Below are 16876 nucleotides of genomic sequence, written 5' to 3' on the forward strand. Positions count from 1 at the left end.
ATGATTTGAACAGACAGTTCTCTAAAGAAGATATACAAGTGGCCAACAAAGCCCATGAAAAGATGCTCAACATTATTATCATCAGGGAAATGCAAATCAAACCACAGTGAGATACCACTTCACACCTACTAGGATGTTTGTAATCAAGAAGGCAGACAATAACAAGTGTTGGTGAGGATGAGGGGAAACTAGAACTCTTGTATGCTGCTGGCGGGAATATGAGAGACTGCAGGTGCTGTAGAGAAAGCAGTTTGTAGTCCAAGGAACAGTGAAAGGCCAGTGGGGCTGCAGCAGAATAAGCAGAGGAAGAGGCTGGGGCCAGCTCATATAGGGGTCTTTTAAAGAGGCTCTTTGTCTTTTCACCTGCAATCAAAAGCTCCACCTGTGGAAGGGAACCAGGTACACTGAAGGTAGACTGAGAGGACCTGCCCATGGACTGGGTGACTGGGGGTATCCAGATTTCCATCCTGATCAGCTGGTTGGATGGAGCTGCAGTTTACTGAGGGAGTAAAGGAATGCAAGAACAGGTTTTGTGAAAACGGAGAGGAGCTTTTGGCAGGGGCTTTTGGCTTCCTAGCTAGAGACTGCATTTCCCTGCCTCCCCTGCAGTGTGTATGGCCACATGAGTAAGTTCTTCCCAGTGGAGAGTGGAAGGGTTATGTGCTGCTTCTATGCAACAAAAATGAAACTTGGAAAGAAAAATGGGAATTTTTCAGGTCTCTGGCAACAAAAATTTTTACAATTACTCTCCTGAGTTATGAACTAAAACAACCTCCATTTTAATAGCTAGCTATAGTTTCAATGAACTGGTTAAAAAGAAACCCATGTGACTTGATAAAATACACTCTGGTTGGAATCCACGATGCTATTCAGTCAAATAACCTTTGTCACCATGGAGACTGTACAACCTGTGTTTTAGTTTGTTGTTCAAATCTGACAGGTTCCATGACGCACAAAAAGGAACCAACGGCAGAACACACTGTAAAGCTGTGTCTGCCCTGTGGATCCCATGCCCTGAGAAGGTGAGTGGATGATCTGGTACTTACCGGCACATGCCGCTCATTGCTCCACTTCTGTTCGCAGGTACTGGGTACAGTCAGAGGTTTTTTTCAGTTGATCAAAGTTTAATCTTTCTGAACACATAGGACATGTGCTTTCAGTGCTTAACATGCTGTTTGGGGAGGGAAAGGCAGAGTAGATTAAATATATAGTATTCCTTTACCTTTGGGTTATTGTCATTGAAAAGCAACTGTTCCTTTCTATGTCTTAGTACACGGACATCACGCAACTTAAGAATTAGGAGCATTCAGTCTTATGCAGTAGTCCCTTTAAGGAAAATGTTCTCAAAAGTCATAGAAGATTTTCCCAAGAAGACAATTTGAGTCTTTTAGAGATTTTTAGGAACATGAACAAATAAAAGAGACCTCAGTAGAAACTGGCTGAATAGAAGGTCTATTTTTTGATAATAAGTCTGTATGACTAAGTGAAATGATATAACTTACACCTTGAATTCTGAGTACAGAGCAGGGAAGTCACAATGTGGACACACCGTCCAATCATCCTTCAACATATGTCGACCCTGGAAATAGTACATTGAAGAATAAAACTCATCTTTATTGTTCACATTTCCCCTATTATTCAATTACAGGACATGGTTACAGTTAAAAGCCAAACCTCTAAATCATGATATAATAATAATGATAATAGGTGGGTAACTGATGAAGAAGAGATGACATCAAAAGGACTAAAGCCAGACTTTATCAAATTTGTGTATAAAAGAATAATCTTCGGTATTGTGACATTACCTAAATTTATTTTCCTTTAAAATAAAGCTTATATTAGACTAGGGATGAACAAACATTTTAGTATTTTCTAATAATACGTCTTAATATTAAAGTTTATAATAAAAACCACCACTTAAGTGCTACAGCATGCCAGGTATTGAATTAAGGCTTCATATTCATTCTCTGGTCAACCTGCAGTTCATTTCAATAGACAAGAGATTATTATGGAGGGACCTAGTGAGGTAAAAAGCAAATCACACCAGGTTATACAGCCAGTACGTGGCAGAAAGAGGATCTAAGCATAGGACCATCTGATCTCCAAGTCTGGGCTCTCCTGCTCCGCAGGGCCTCATACTTCTTTAGGTTATTATATGCCTTGAATACAACTTTCAGCTTTGTTGATCATGCAATTATATGCTAAATGTTGCAGGAAATTTGAGAGGTAAGATTATTTCAGAAGCAAAGAAAGTGTTAACACATCAAGTATTCAGGCGGGCTATAGATTATATACATGCAAAGAAAGAGAAATGATAAAGAAACTTACTGTTGCAATGCAATATGGGATGTTATTTTTACACCCAGGACAGATGAGTTCACACTCTGGGAGAAGAAATTCGCAGAAGGGACATGGGGTTGTGGCCTCTTCTGTCTCGGATGTATCAGGTCTCCTGTGAGGAAGAATCACATGAAATGCACCTCTTTCTTCATAATCAGGTCCTGAGACTCGAGATACAAACTAGAGACTATGGGCCCATGCTCCAGCCCAGGGAGGAGCTGCCTACCTAACAGCCATCCTTTCCTCTTTCCTGGCCAACAGAGCTTTGTTTTTACTCAGCAATATGCTTCACAGCTAAAGGGAGCCACGCAGCAGAGTACTAGCCAGTGAGATGTAAATACACTGTCCTTCCTAACTAACAAGGGAAAAACCTTCTCGTCTTTTGATTTCCCTACTTCTTTCTTCCTGCCTTGAACAGGGTACATGATGTCAGACAACCACAGCTGTGCAGCTGTGAGGAGGAAACTTTTTGTCCTCGGTGACAGGCAGGACACAGAGGTAGGTACCAGCCTGGGACTACAACACCTTGTGTATGAGTCAAACAAATCCTGACTTATTCAAGTCGTCAGTGGGTTTCCTGCTCCTGGTAGCTGAGTACAATCCTAATTGCCATCCCCAATCTGCGTTCTTATTCAGCCCACACATTAGTAGCTGTGTTCTGAAAAATATACTTGTGACCAGATGGTAGGAACAGTTGTCACCACGTACCTGACCATCACCTCGATCTTCTTTTTGTATTTGGGGTCTATCTTGTTGCGGTACTCGGGCCTCATCAGCATGGCTGCAAAACTGAAGGCTGAGTTCTTCAGGCCAGCCCTGTGACACTCGATCACAGTGGACGTCAGGATGGGTACGATGTCTGCAATGCAAATGGAGGAGCATTGGCATAATGCCAGGATCGCATCTCTCTCAATCTGCCTTTTCGGGCAAAGAACCAGTGATGGACTGTTTGAGGAGGAAAGGGCACAGCAGTGGAATCGGGTGTCTTTCCCCTGATGATACTGTGTTTTGCCTGTAACTCGGGGGACCCACACTCCCTTGAGGTAACCTTTGGCATGCTTCCTTTCCTGCCTGGAAGATAAAAGTTTTGCATTTGACAGGACAGCTGATGAATGAGTAGGGAGATTAACAATTTTATGCACTAGCCTGAGTGCACTTGTTTCTTCAGGACAGATACCTAGAAGTTGAATTACTGGCTCAAAGAGCATAACTTAAAAAATACACACACAGATATGCGCGTGCGCTCAGTGCAAATTGTCAGACTGCTTTCTAGAGAGACAATGTCTGTTCCCGCCAGCAATCAGGAGAGTGCCTGTCTAGCACACCCTTTGCCAGCCACATATAGTTCTTTAGTCTTTCTCATGTAACAAAAATGAACTCATTTAAAGAATGGGGTGAATTGTGACCTGTGAGCTAAATCTAGCCCTTTGTTTTTGTATGGTCCCTGGGCTTTTACATTTTTAAATGGTTGAAAAAAAATCAAAAGAATAATAATTTGTGACATGAAAGTTATAGGAAGTTCAGATTTTAGTGTCCGAAAGAATGAAGTTCTGTTGGAACACAGCCGTGCTCATTTACGTGTGGTTCACGCCAAAACGGCAAAGACTGGCCCACAAAGTCCCTGAGCCTTCGATATCTGACGCTTTGTAGAAAAATTTGACCCTGTCATAGAATGTGACAAAATCTAATCACTGAAAAATGTTATGACGACATGTCTTAGAATATTGGGTCCTCTCTCAGAGGCAGGGACCTACAATGGCTGAGAGCACAGGGTAAGACTTATTAGCTGACTGTGTGATTGCAGGCAAGTGCCACCTCACTTCTTTAGCCCAAATTTGCTGATCTGTAAAGTAGAGAAAATAGGACACTTGTGTGCAAACTGGAGACTGGTAGCCTGAAAAAGACCTGCTTGAACCTGAGATCTGGGAAGTTGGATTTTGGGAGAGTTCCTACCATTTCCAGAACAGGGAATGAATGGTTCCCTGTGCCTGGCCTTTGTACAAACAATGGGGTTTATACTGAGCATCTGCTTTCTGGGAGTCAAGACTGGGTACCTGCTAATCAGGGGGTACCTATGTGGCCAGCCCCCCAAGATCACCCCTGGGCACTGAGTCACGCGCACCCTGGTAGACACCAATTACGTGTTGCCTGGAGGCGCTGAGTGTGTCCAGTGTGACAGCACAGGGGGGACTTGGGTGCTGGCACCTGACCTCCAGACCCTGCCCCTCACCTTTTCCCTTTGCTGGTTTTGCTTTGTATCCTTTCCTCATAATAAATCTGAACCTTAGCACTACTCTATGTTGAGTTATATGAGTCTTCCTTGTGAATTATCAAACCTGGGGGTGGTCTTGGGAATGCCGGTTATACCTCTTTATGGGGTGGTTGTGAGGATGAAATGACTTACTGCGTGTAGAGAACAGAGGCTGGCCGAGTTAGTGAGGCTAGATCCTAACCATGCTACACTCAGGCAGAAATGGGGACAACTGGCTCCCCTCAGCACTCACGTGATGGGAATTTGCTGATGTTATTGGCCACCCGGATAAGCATACGTGCCCCTTTCATATGATCTCCATTTTTCACGTGAATCTGAAATAAGTGACATATTTGACTCTTAGAGACTTTTAACACTAATTCAGTATACTCCAATTAAAAAATTAAAAAAACACTAATTCACCTTTTATTCTCCCAAATAAACAACTCAGTTGTAATCCTGAACAGGGTGGTCACGAGATTCTTGCAGTCTTACTTTCATGTCACTCACTTGAGGTTTCTCCCTTATTTCTCCTTCCGGCAGCTGCTGCCTGCCCTCATGGCCTTCCCGGCCTTACCCTGCTCTCCACCCTGCTTTTTTACTTGGCTCTAGATCGCTTAACATCTTTTACTGGCCTTTATTGGGGAGCTTGAGTAACAATAACAACTTTACCAACTTGCTGTGAGACCTGAAAGCTGAGTTAGTGAGGCAGGAGGAGAGAGGGTGGGCTGTTTTCAAGAAGAGGGCGCTACCTGTGTGAGGCAAAGGGGCAACGATGGCTGGAGAGCCTGAGCTTAGGTAAGCACGAGTAGGGTGTGTGATGCGAGGAGGTGGTCCTCTTAGGATGACATGAGGCTGAGGAGTTGGCAGGGCCAGACCACCATATTGCTGCTGTTGTCCAGGTGAGAGGAGGAGGCCCTGAGAGGGTGGGGAGTGGGGATGGAGAGAAGCAGACAGATGGGGAGTCGGAAGTGGCGCCATTTGGTGAGAAGGTGAAGAAGGGTGAGTACAGAGTACCTCCCAGCTGTAACCTCCACCAGATCTGAGCAGATGGATGATAGTGTAATTAACTGAGCATTGCAACATAATTAATAAATATTAACTGAACCTGAAGTCGCCTTCCATTGACTCCCTGGGCCTCAGACTGCCCAGCTCAGCCATCCATGTCCAGAGGTCCCAGGCTGTCCTTCAGCCAGAGTCCCTGTCCCAGCTCTGGAAGGAAGCAGCCACCAATGCCAAGTCTCACATTTCCCCTGAAACGTGAATGGCTTTCTCCAGTCCTTTGTGTCAAAGAGGCCTGTGACACTTTTATATCAGTTCTTACTTGATAAGGTTTAAGAGTTTCCCTTTTGAATGCCAGATGCAGTTAAAACTCTTGAAAATATCCGGTGCTGGGATAAAGGAGTAGAGTGGAGGGAAAAGTTATACGGGGGCTCTTCAGTGGGGGACGTCTGGCCCAGGGGAAGTGATGGGCCCACTCTTAGAGCCACAGGAAAAGAAGGCTCAAGAGCCATCCCTATGGCTTTTGGTGGAAGAAAACCCTGGTCCCGGAGGGCTTCTAACAGGAATCCATATTTTGTGTTCCCATCTTTCACCAACTTGTTTCTGTCCTCCCTTCCATGCCTAAAGGCTCCATTTGGCTGGATTCTGTGCCTCAGCACAATGGCACCGCCACTCATGTCTAAGCCGCCGAGAAAGCCCTCCTTCCCTATTTCTAGTCCTTTCTGTACAAGAGCCCTCCTGTGGCTCAAAAGGAAATGCACTCTGGGTAGCTGCAGGTTGGAATTCTCAGATTTCTCTTACAATAGGTACTGTGGACCCGTGGGGGTTTCCCTGGTGGCTCAGACGGTCAAGAATCCGCCTGTAATGCTGGAGACCCAGGTTCGATCCCTGGGTTGGGAAGATCCCCTGGAGAAGAGAATGGCAACCCACTTCAGTATTCTTGCCTGGAGAATTCCATGGACACAGGAGCCTGGCGGGCTATAGTCCATGGGGTTGCAAAGAGTTGGACGTGACTGAACAACTAAGCACAGCACAGTAGACCTGTGGGGCCTAAAATGGTAGCCACTAGTCACATGTAGGTACATTAAAAAATTAAGATTATATAAAATTTAGTTTGTTAGTTGCATTATGTGTAATTCAAGTGCTCCACAGCCAGGCTAATGGATATAGGACACATCTATCACTGTAGAAGTTCTATTTGGCAGTGCTGTTATAGGTCATAGTTAGGATCTAAGTCATTCATAATATGACTGCTATAACATAGGAAGCTTCCAAACTGAATACGCTCTTGTGGACTGGCCTGAAAACCAACTTAGCATTAAAATGGGAAGACGTACTTTTACATAAATGAAAATTTGGAAAAGTACGTAAGTTGGAGTCTACCTGTATTTTTACAAAGATATGTGTGTATATAATAATGTATATATACATACACATGTTATGTAAACTGTACATAGAAGTATTTCAGGTTTGCATATTCTATATTTTTACTAAAAATCACTAATTAGAAATAGACAACTGGACAAATATATTCCTAATTTTAAAAAAATGGCTGCTGTTTAGTTGCTAAATTATGTCCGACTCTTTTGCGACCCTATGGACTGTAGCCTGTCAGGCTCCTCTGTCCAAGGGATTTTCCAGGCAAGAATACTGGAGTGGGTTGGCCTTTCTTCTCCAGGGTATGTTCCTGACCCAGGGATCGAACCCATGTCTCCTGCATTGACAGGTGGATTCTTCACCACTGAGCCACTTGGGAGGCACCCCCAAAATGGTGCACACATGTATTTTAGAAGTATGGAGAATATAGTGTACAACAGTGTTAACAACTGTTATATCTGATGATGGATTTAAAGGGAGAAAATTATTTTTCATTATACTTTTCTATATTCTCTAAATTTTCTCAGTATTATTTTATATTCAGATGAAAACTAAATAGGATTAAAGCACAGTGGAACTGTATAAAATTCATTACCCTAGAATTAATAAACTAGGAAACTCTGGTTAAACAAAAATGTTTTTAGTAAATCTTTTTTTTTTTTTGACCAAGTAACACATTTATCTGCTTCAAAAAGATATTCTATATGGAGGGACCTGTTTTCCCTCTTCTCCCTTGACTGGGTTTAGTGCTACACCACACCTCTGCCTTGATCCCTTTCGGAAACTATTTTTCCTAATTTTTTTTTTTTAATGCATTTCTAATTTTACTTGGGATGAATATATATATATATATTTTCCTGCTTTTTTGTACACAAAAGGCAGCATATTATATAATTATCCTGTATCTTGCTTCTTCAGTTAACAATATAGAGTTCTGGGAGATGGCTCCAATCCAGTGGAGAGGTGCCCAGCTTATATCCCACATCACCCAAAGGCCTCACCCTCACTAGTATGTAACTGTGCAGAATCATGAGGTTGGTGGCCATTTCAGACGGAATCTTGATCTTCTGAGATTTAAGTTCTGCATACATGCTGAAGAGAACGTCATGTGCATTCCGATAGTTTCCTTGAAAAGAGGTGGTAAATGACATTACTGAAAAGGATGAAATCTGAGGACTTGCTGTGGACCACCATTTAACAGGTGGATTTTGTCAAATCGTCTTATTAAGTTATTAATAAAGAATGATTTATTTCATTCCATGTTTTCTGGAGCATGCTTCTACTACTTGTTTGGGGAGTAAACCATGGCTTTTGGGGACCCACCTGCAGACTGCTCTTCCCTGGCGATGATGATGGCAGTCCGGGCAGCTTCTCGGTACTGCTTCAGGGCCATGTACAAGCGGAACAGGTACTTGGCATCCTGACATACAAGTCATTAGAGAAACATCACATTCTGCATTAGCTATGGGGGAAAATACCTAAAATTTTACATTTTCATTTAGAATCACATTTACTTTCTAGTTAAGTGAAAGTGTCAGTTACTCAGTTGTGCCCGACTCTTTGCGACCCCATGGACTGCAGCCTGCCAGACTCCTCTGTCCATGGGATTTTCCAGGCAAAAACACTGGAGTGGGTTGCCATTCTCTTCTCCAAGGGGTCTTCCTGACCCAGGGATCGAACCTGGGTTTCCTGCTCTGCAGGCAGATTCTTTACTGACTGAGCTACCAGGGAAGCCCTACCAGGGAAGCCTTTCTAGTAACTGAGCGTTAAAATTGTCTTTTAAAAACCCAATAAGGAGGGCCTTTCCTAGTGGTCCAATAGTTAAGGCTCCATACTTCCACTGTTGGGGGGCATGGGTTCCATCCCTGGTTGGGAATGAGATCCTGCATGCTGCACAGTGTGACCAAAAAAACCCCCCAAAATAATGTAGCTTGTGTTAAGAGGCCATTTTTTAAAAACAACCTTTTCTTTTAAAAGAGTCAACAAATAATTATTTATCAAGTATTTATTCAGAGTTTAATATGTGCCAGGCAGTATTCTAAGTACTTGAGAAATAACAACTCTATTAAATCCTCATACCCTCCCTGGGAGGAAGGTGTGATTATGTACTGAAACAAAGCACCTCTCCCAAGCCAGGATCTGAACCAGCGTCAGAGTCTATGCTCCTAACCCTAGTCCGTAGAGTTCTCTCTCGTGTGCTTCAGATGGAAAGGTGTGCTGGGACAATGTACCAACTTCACAAAATGTCAAAAAGTTTTACACCTATAAAAAGTTTTTGAGGCCATTTTCCACTCCTGTTTTAACTCTAAACAATTTCACATACTTGATACTGGTTTTCTGATTATTAGAATAAGTGGATATAAGGTGAGTTGGTTTGGTAAGTTTAAGGACCTGTGCTCTTTGGCAGGTTCTCTGAGCCTCCCTGGGTCTCAGTGTCTTTATATCTATAAAACATAGGAAATGGACTCGGGATCAGGATGGCCAATCCTCTCCAGGTATGAGTTTCAGCACCTTGTATCCAAATCATTTACAGCTGACCCCTGAACAACAATGGGGTTAGGGGTGCTGACCTCCACAGAGCTGAAAATCAGCATGTAGTTTATAGTCAGCCTTCTGTATCTGCAGTTCCTCCATATCCATGGATTCAACTGACTTGGGATCATGTAGTACCACAGTATTTACTGTTGAAAATAATCTATGTGTAAGCAGATACGCAGTTCATACCCATATTGTTCAGGGGTCAACTGTACTCGAGTTCCTCACAAACAGACCATTTCCCTTTAACACCAAAGCAAAAGGGAAAAAAAAAGGCTCTGGGGCGGCATTCTCAAAGGAGTCTGTCCTTATCAGGACTGAGAGAAGACCAACTTCTGCACAAAATCTAAGAAAGTCACCTATTCTGAAAACATGTTCTTAATGATATCTACTTTTTGGTGAGTTACTTTTATAGTAAATAGGATTTTTATTAATTCCCATAATTTTTGAAATATGAACAAAGTACACTGATTTTGGAGGATTAGTGCTAACTCATGATTTTAATAGTCATTTTTCAAAGTTCTAAGAATAAATAAAACTCTACCACATTTGTGGAAAATGGTAGGTGGCGAGAATTGTTACCCAGAAGGGCATGGCATCACAGGGAGTGATGCCAATTTCCAAGAGTGAATGCACACAATATCTAAAATGCAGGATCTGTCTAGATGATCTAAGGCTGCATCCAGAGAGAAAAGTTTGTACATCTATGATGCAAAAGCAATAACAGATAAAAACAGTGCATGCATGTGTGCTAAGTAGCTTCATTTGTGTCTGACTCTCTTACGACCCCATGGCTGTAGTCTGCCAGGCTCCAAAACAGGGCAGATAAAAGTAAGAGCACAACTAAGATACTTAAGAATCCCAGTGGAGAAAACACTTTAGTACCTTGGGCATGCCATCACTCTCCCCCATAAGATGGTCTATCAGTTGACTGGTCAGCAGTTCATCTTTGGCCTGACCAACCTGTTTAGGCAAAGAAAGAAACAGTAAGTTCAGCATCTTAAACCTAGGAAGGGAATGGAGAGGAAGGACAAAAAGTCTTCTGCTGAGGAGACAGAATTTTAAAAGTGTGTAAAAACACCTATAGTCAAGTGCCTAAACCATGATGTAAGCTCAGGGTCTCTGTCTTCATTCATTTGTGCATGCGTGCTAAGTCACTTCAGTCGTGTCTGATTCTTTGCGACCCCATGGGCTGCAGCCTGCCAGGCTTCTCTGTCCAAGGGATTCTCCAGGCAAGAATACTGGAGTGGGTTGCCATGCCCTCTTCCAGGGATCTTCCCAACCCAGGGATTGAACCCACGTCTCATGTCTACCTACACTGACAGGCAGGTTCTTTGCCACTAGCACCACCTGGGAAGCCTGTCATTCATTTGTAAAGTCGCCATGAATAAAAATCCATCTTTAGAAGCTCTAGCTTTTCTAAGTTGCTGTATCAAAATACTGTAGTATTATTTTTACACACAGAGCGAATATACTCCTTGGATGTTTCAATAAACACTTTCTTAAGGTGAATGATTTTGACATGGAGAGGATGCCATCTTGAGCACAGGAACTGGGCCATTCACAACAACGCACCCCTAAATGCTTCACCTCCAGCAGCTCCCTGAAGACACATGCTCACACGTGGTTACTGGTAATCTACAGCAGAAATGAAAGTATGGCCAGGGGATCCCAGAAGTGGGCGGGCAGCTGGAAGTGTGGGGTGGAGTTCTGCGGAGGACCTGGCCTGGAGATCCAGATGTCAGAGTCCGCTCCATAAAACTCAGAGTTAAATCACTGCTAGGTTGGGCAGTGTTGATCAGGAAAATTGTTGATCAGGAAAATTATTTACCAAATTGGAGAATGGAAATATATTAGTTTTAGTTAGTAGGAATAATAATTGACAAGATCTGGAGGCTTAAGAGTCTTGTGTCTATAAAAAAAGAGGTGAGGCAAGAGCCCAACTGGAGCTCAACCAAGGAGCAGGAGCCCTGCCCTCCTGTCACATCAGTGATGTGGTGAGAAAAGCGACTGGAAAAGGAAGGAAACTCATTAGGGACAGAGCGACACGAGGCCTAGCTCACCACAGCTCAGGGTAAGTGTAAGGAGAAGTTCGGAAGCTCTCTGTGCAGCAGAGGGAGACTGTGAGCACAGAAGGGGTCTTCATGAACCTTCGTGAACCTGTGGTGGGGGCTGGGGGCATAGGCTCTAGGGCTGCCGAATCTCCACACACTCCACTGCCCGTAGTCCTCACTGCAAGAAAGCTAAGCTTTGACCAATCTGCTGTCCCTGCTCTGCCCACAGCTGTAAGGAAGGATGAAAAGGTAGAGCTCATCAACTTCAAGGCTTTCGTCCATGGCTTTGGGTGAATAAACCTGTATGAAGAAATGGTTAAAGCAAAGGGCTTTGGAGTCAGTCCGCCTGAGGTCAAAAGGTCACCTGTGAGATCCAGAGCAGGTCACTCTTGGGACCTCAAAGGAGATAAAGATAATACCTAACTCAAAGAATTGTTGTAAGGATTAAATATGTTAGTACACAAGTAATCAAGTGCCAGATAGTGTTGCCAGAGAGAGCAAACAAACAAACAAAAAATGATGCCTAGTTAAGTTTGAATTTCAGAGAGTTGAGCACATCCAAAACACTAGGATAAATGGAAAGGGGAGCCAGGAGAGAAGAGATGTAGCCACTCAGAATGAAAATTAAAAGGATGGAGACAGAGTGCTGAGGATACTTCCACTGAAGGGCAGTGGAGCTGGAGAAGAAGGCTGAGAAGGTCCATCTGAGGGGTAACTGGAGAACCAGGAGAAGCAGTGTTCTAAGGGAGTAAAAAAAAGTTCAAGAAAGATATGGTGTAAGAGTATAAAATGCTACCACAACATGGAGTAGGGTGCAGGCTGAGAAGAGACGTCTGTATTTAGCAAGAAAGAGATCAGTAGTGACCCTTCAGAGAAGGTTATGATTGGAGAAGGCAAAACCTGACTGGCAAAGCAGTGAGCAGGCCCCCAACAAAGCTAATGGATGTGGTACAATCCCATCTTTCCCATCTGTATTGTGGGTTCATGCTGGTAATGACTCCCAACCTGGGGTCCATTACAGCCCCTGTCCACCAACACAAACACCAAGAAGGTATTTCAGAACCCTGAGGGGCAGAGGGTGTGGGTGGGTGAGCTATGAACATTTTAAAGATGTTCTCAAAGGATTAAGGGCTGTGCCTTCTGGTTGATAATCAGCAGATACCAACATACAGGTTGTGTGAAAATGCATGTCATGAGTAAAGGTGATTCTTTTTTCAGGGGCGGGTTCTCAAGGTGGAAAGGAGAGGAATGGGAAGGAAACTAACATCACCTACACAGTACTTTCAGAAATGGGGCCAATATGTGTTCATTCCAGTGAGTATTTATTGAGTGTCCACAATGTGCTAAACACTCCAGAAAGAAATGGGCCATTGGCCTAGAGGGGCTATTAATTTGAAGGGGGTTAACTGTAGCAGTAAGTGAGGTTCAAAGTATTCACAGGATTCTAAGGAGGCTTAATTTACATCCAGAGGACAGTTCAGGAAAACCTTTGCGGGAAGTGGCATGTGAAGTGGGTCCCGCCTGTTGGGTAGGAGGCAAGCTTGCAGGGAGGAGGGTGTCTCAGGTGTGGGTAACAGCAAGAGCAGAGGAAGAAAGGGATGGGAGCCCTCGACTGCTCGGGTGAAAGTGGCCAGTTGGGCTGTAGCACAGGGCACTGACCTAGAGGACTGTGATCAGGCAGTCTGGTTGGAAAGAAGACTTGGGTTTTGGTCTTAGCTCTATTCTTCTGTCTTTAGGTTGGTTTTATCATCTTCTGGGACCTTGGTTTCCTTGACAGTAAATGGAGATTAGGTTGGATCATCTCCAGGGATATCTAAGATTCTTTTTGGAGTCTGCAAGCCAGGAAGCGAGCCCTCACCAGGAATCAAATTAGCAGGTCCCTTGATCTTAGGCTTCTCAGCCGCCAGGACTGAGTGAGAGATAAATGTCTGCTGTTTAAGCCACTTGGTCTGTGGTATTTTGTTATGGCAGCCTGAACTAAGACCTGGGTCTGCTAATGTGATGACATAACAAGTACATGGCATTGGGACTTCCCTGTTGGTCCAGTAGCTAAGACTCCAGGCTCTTAATGCAGGGGGCGCAGGCTGGATTCCTGGTCAGGGAACCAGATCCCGCATGCCACAACAAAGAGTTTGTGTGCCACAACTAAAAAAGATCTTGTGTGCTGCAACTAAGACCTGGAGCACCCAAATACATAATATTTTTTTTAAAAAAAAGAAATCCATGGCATCATCTACGAAGTAGTGTTTCAAAAAAAAAATCAAATCTATATCTAACGAAATACCATGTCAATGTATGGCAAAAACTATTACAATATTGTAAAGTAATACCTAGTTAGTTGGAGGTGTAGGAGGTAGAGAAACAAATTATACCACAAGCATGCAATCAGCTAAATCTAAATGTCAGGAATTCCTCAGCACAAATAACCCATTTTCTTAACAAATAAGTGACAAGGGGGTAGAGAGAGGGGGAAAAAAGCAGAAAGGAGAAGAAAGAAGGGGTAAGGAAGAAGAGGAGGAGGAAGAAAAGAGAAAAGGAGCCAGAAGGAGGGAGAAAGGGAGATAGGGGAAGAACAATCTTTTGATAGAAGAGATTTAAGGCCCATGTAAACTAAGTGCAACGCAAGGACTTTGTTTGGATATGATGTGAAATAACCAACTGAAAGGCACTCATGCAACATTGGGGAAATTTGAACTCTAGATGTTTGATAATATCAAGAAATTATTGTTGGAGAAACTGGAACTTTAATACATTGTTGCTAGGATGTAAAATGGCGTAGCTGCTTTGGGAAACAGTTGGCAGTTCCTCAAAATGTTAAATGTAGACTTGACATATGGCCTAGCAATTCTACTACTAGGTATATTCCCAAGAGAAATGAAGACATGTGTCCACATGAAACCTTATACACAAATGGTCACAGCAGCATTATTCATAACTGACCCCAAGAGGAAGCAACCCAAACATGTAACCACTGGTGAATAAAGACAAGGTATACAGCATTCAGTGAGATGTTATTCTGCCCTTAAGAGGGATAATATATCAATACATATTATAACACTGCTTCTATCTGATGACAAGATTAGTATCCAGAATATATAATACAATTGTACAAACCAGTAAGAATGAGATGATACCATTAAAAATTATAAAAAAAGATCTCAATAGAACTTATTAAGATAGGACATTCAAATAGCCAACAAACTTGAAAAAATGCTCAATATGATTATTCTTTAGAAAAATGAAATTAAGACCATAATGAGATACCACTACATATCTATCACAATAGTAGCAATGAAACAGATCAGTGCTGGTGAAGATGAGGAGCAACTACATTCTTTTACATTGTTGCTAGAGTGAAACTGGTACAACTAATGTGAAAAAAATGTTTGGCAATACCTACTATTGCTGACTGCAGCCATGAAATTAAAAGACACTTGCTCCTTGGAAGAAAAGCTGTGACAAACCTAGACAGGGTATTAAAAAGCAGAGATATCACTTTGGTGACAAGGGTCTATATAGTCAAAGCTATGGTTTTTCCATTAGTCATGTACAGCTGTGAGAGTGGGACTACAAAGAAGGCTGAGTGCCAAAGAATTTGAACTGTGGTGTTAGAAAAGACTCTTGTAAGCCCCTTGGACTGCAAGGAGATCCAACCAGTCCATCCTAAAGGAAATCAGCCCTGAGTATTCATTGGAAGGACTGATGCTGAAGCTCCAATACTTTGGCCACCTGATGTGAAGAGATGTTTTACTGAAGAAGACCCTGATTCTGGGAAAGATTGAGGGCAGGAGAAGGGGGAGACCGAGGATGAGATGGTTGGATGGCATCACTGACTCAATGGACATAAGTTTGAGCAAACTCCAGGAGATAGTGAAGGACAGGGAAGCCTGGCGTGCTGCAGTCCATGGGGTCACAAAGAGTCAGCCACAACTGGGCAACTGAACTACAACAACTATTGCTGAAGATATATATATATATTCTGTAAGCTAATAATTCTACTCCTGGATACCTACCTAATAAAACTGAGTGCTTATGTCCACACAAGGATACGAACAGCATTATGGCAACGTAATTCCTAATATGCCCAAACTGAGACAAGCTAAATGTCCATTAATAGAATAGTGGGTAAAGAAACTGTGACAGTCACATGGTGGAATACTACACAGCAAAGAGTAGGAATGAACTATTGACACATGTGATAACTGCCTTTGTAGACTTACTATTGACCAAAAGAAACTGGATACAAAAGAAAACATATGGGCTTCCCTGATGGCTCAGTAGTAAAGAATCTGCCTGCCAAGGCAGGAGACACCGGTTTGATCTCTAGTCTGGAAAGATCTCATATGCAGTGGAGCAACTAAGCCCGTGTGCCACAACTATCGAGCCTGTGCTCTTCTAGAGCCCAGGAGCCGCAACTGCTGAAGCCTGCGTGCCCCAGAGACCGTGTTGAGCAACAAAAGAAGCCACTGCAATGAGAAGCCCGCGCACCGCAACTACAGAGCAGCTCCTGCTCCTTATAACTAGCCAAAAGCCCATGCGGTACTGAAGACACAGAGCAGCCAAAAAAAACAAAAAGAATTATGTATGATTTTATTTACATGAAATTCATAAACATGTAAAACTAATCTATAAGAACAGAAGTCTGAATTGTGGTTACCCTTGTTGGGAGGCAAGGATGTCCCTGGTGGCTCAGATGGTAAAGAATCCTCCTGCAATGTGGGAGACCCGCGTTCAATCTCTGGGTCTGGAAGATCCCATGGAGAAGAGAATGGCAACCCATTCCAGTGTTATTGCCTGGAGAATCCCATGGACAGAGGAGCCTGGCGGGCTCTAGTCCATGGGGTCGCAAAGAGTCAGACACGACTGAGTGACTAACATTTCTTTTCTTTCTTGTTGAGGAGCACGGATTGGGAGGGAGCACAGGTGGGCCTTCTGGGGAGCTTGAGCTAGGTGGGGATTACACAGGTGTACATATTTGAAAAAACTAACTGAATTGTATATTCAAGATTTGTGCGTTTTACTGGATGCAAATTACATCTAAAAGAAAGTCCAAATGTTTTTATCTTTCAGAGACAATTTTTGTATTCACAAATGAAATAGTATTTGTGATTTTTGTGATATTTGTGATTTGCTTTAAAACAATACAGGGAAAGAAGGTGGGGGTAGGAATAACATATAATGGGCCATGTGTTAGCTGTTGAAATGAGATGATGGGTACCTGGGAATTTGTTATACTGTTAGGTCTACTTTTGTAAATGTTTGGAAATTTCTTCAGAAAGTTTTTAAAAAGTTAGCATTCTTGAGAATTTCATTACAG

At 42.9% G+C, this 16876-nt stretch overlaps 1 protein-coding gene and 1 long non-coding RNA gene across 2 annotated transcripts in view; one reads left to right on the forward strand and one right to left on the reverse strand.

Annotated features, from left to right (window-relative positions):
* The window catches only part of WDR19 (WD repeat domain 19), a 75005-nt gene that overhangs the window by 5309 nt on the left and 52820 nt on the right, over nucleotides 1-16876 (reverse strand). Inside the window, exons 29-36 of the mRNA XM_081592593.1 lie at nucleotides 10391-10468; nucleotides 8294-8390; nucleotides 7972-8096; nucleotides 4845-4926; nucleotides 3049-3199; nucleotides 2329-2452; nucleotides 1503-1579; nucleotides 1047-1171 (exon numbers count right to left, since the gene is read on the reverse strand). Coding sequence (XP_081448719.1) covers nucleotides 1060-1171; nucleotides 1503-1579; nucleotides 2329-2452; nucleotides 3049-3199; nucleotides 4845-4926; nucleotides 7972-8096; nucleotides 8294-8390; nucleotides 10391-10468 — 846 coding nt within the window. The 3' untranslated portion in view covers nucleotides 1047-1059. The remainder of the gene's footprint in view (nucleotides 1-1046; nucleotides 1172-1502; nucleotides 1580-2328; nucleotides 2453-3048; nucleotides 3200-4844; nucleotides 4927-7971; nucleotides 8097-8293; nucleotides 8391-10390; nucleotides 10469-16876) is intronic.
* LOC145546276 (uncharacterized) lies at nucleotides 2752-4636 on the forward strand. The gene is made up of 2 exons (XR_014082708.1): nucleotides 2752-2838; nucleotides 3117-4636. It is a non-coding gene; the product is annotated as an uncharacterized LOC145546276 (long non-coding RNA).

This window comes from Giraffa tippelskirchi, chromosome 1 (genome assembly GCF_054371585.1).
Source record: "Giraffa tippelskirchi isolate mGirTip1 chromosome 1, T2T-mGirTip1v1.2.pri, whole genome shotgun sequence".
Classification (NCBI taxonomy): domain Eukaryota; kingdom Metazoa; phylum Chordata; class Mammalia; order Artiodactyla; family Giraffidae; genus Giraffa; species Giraffa tippelskirchi.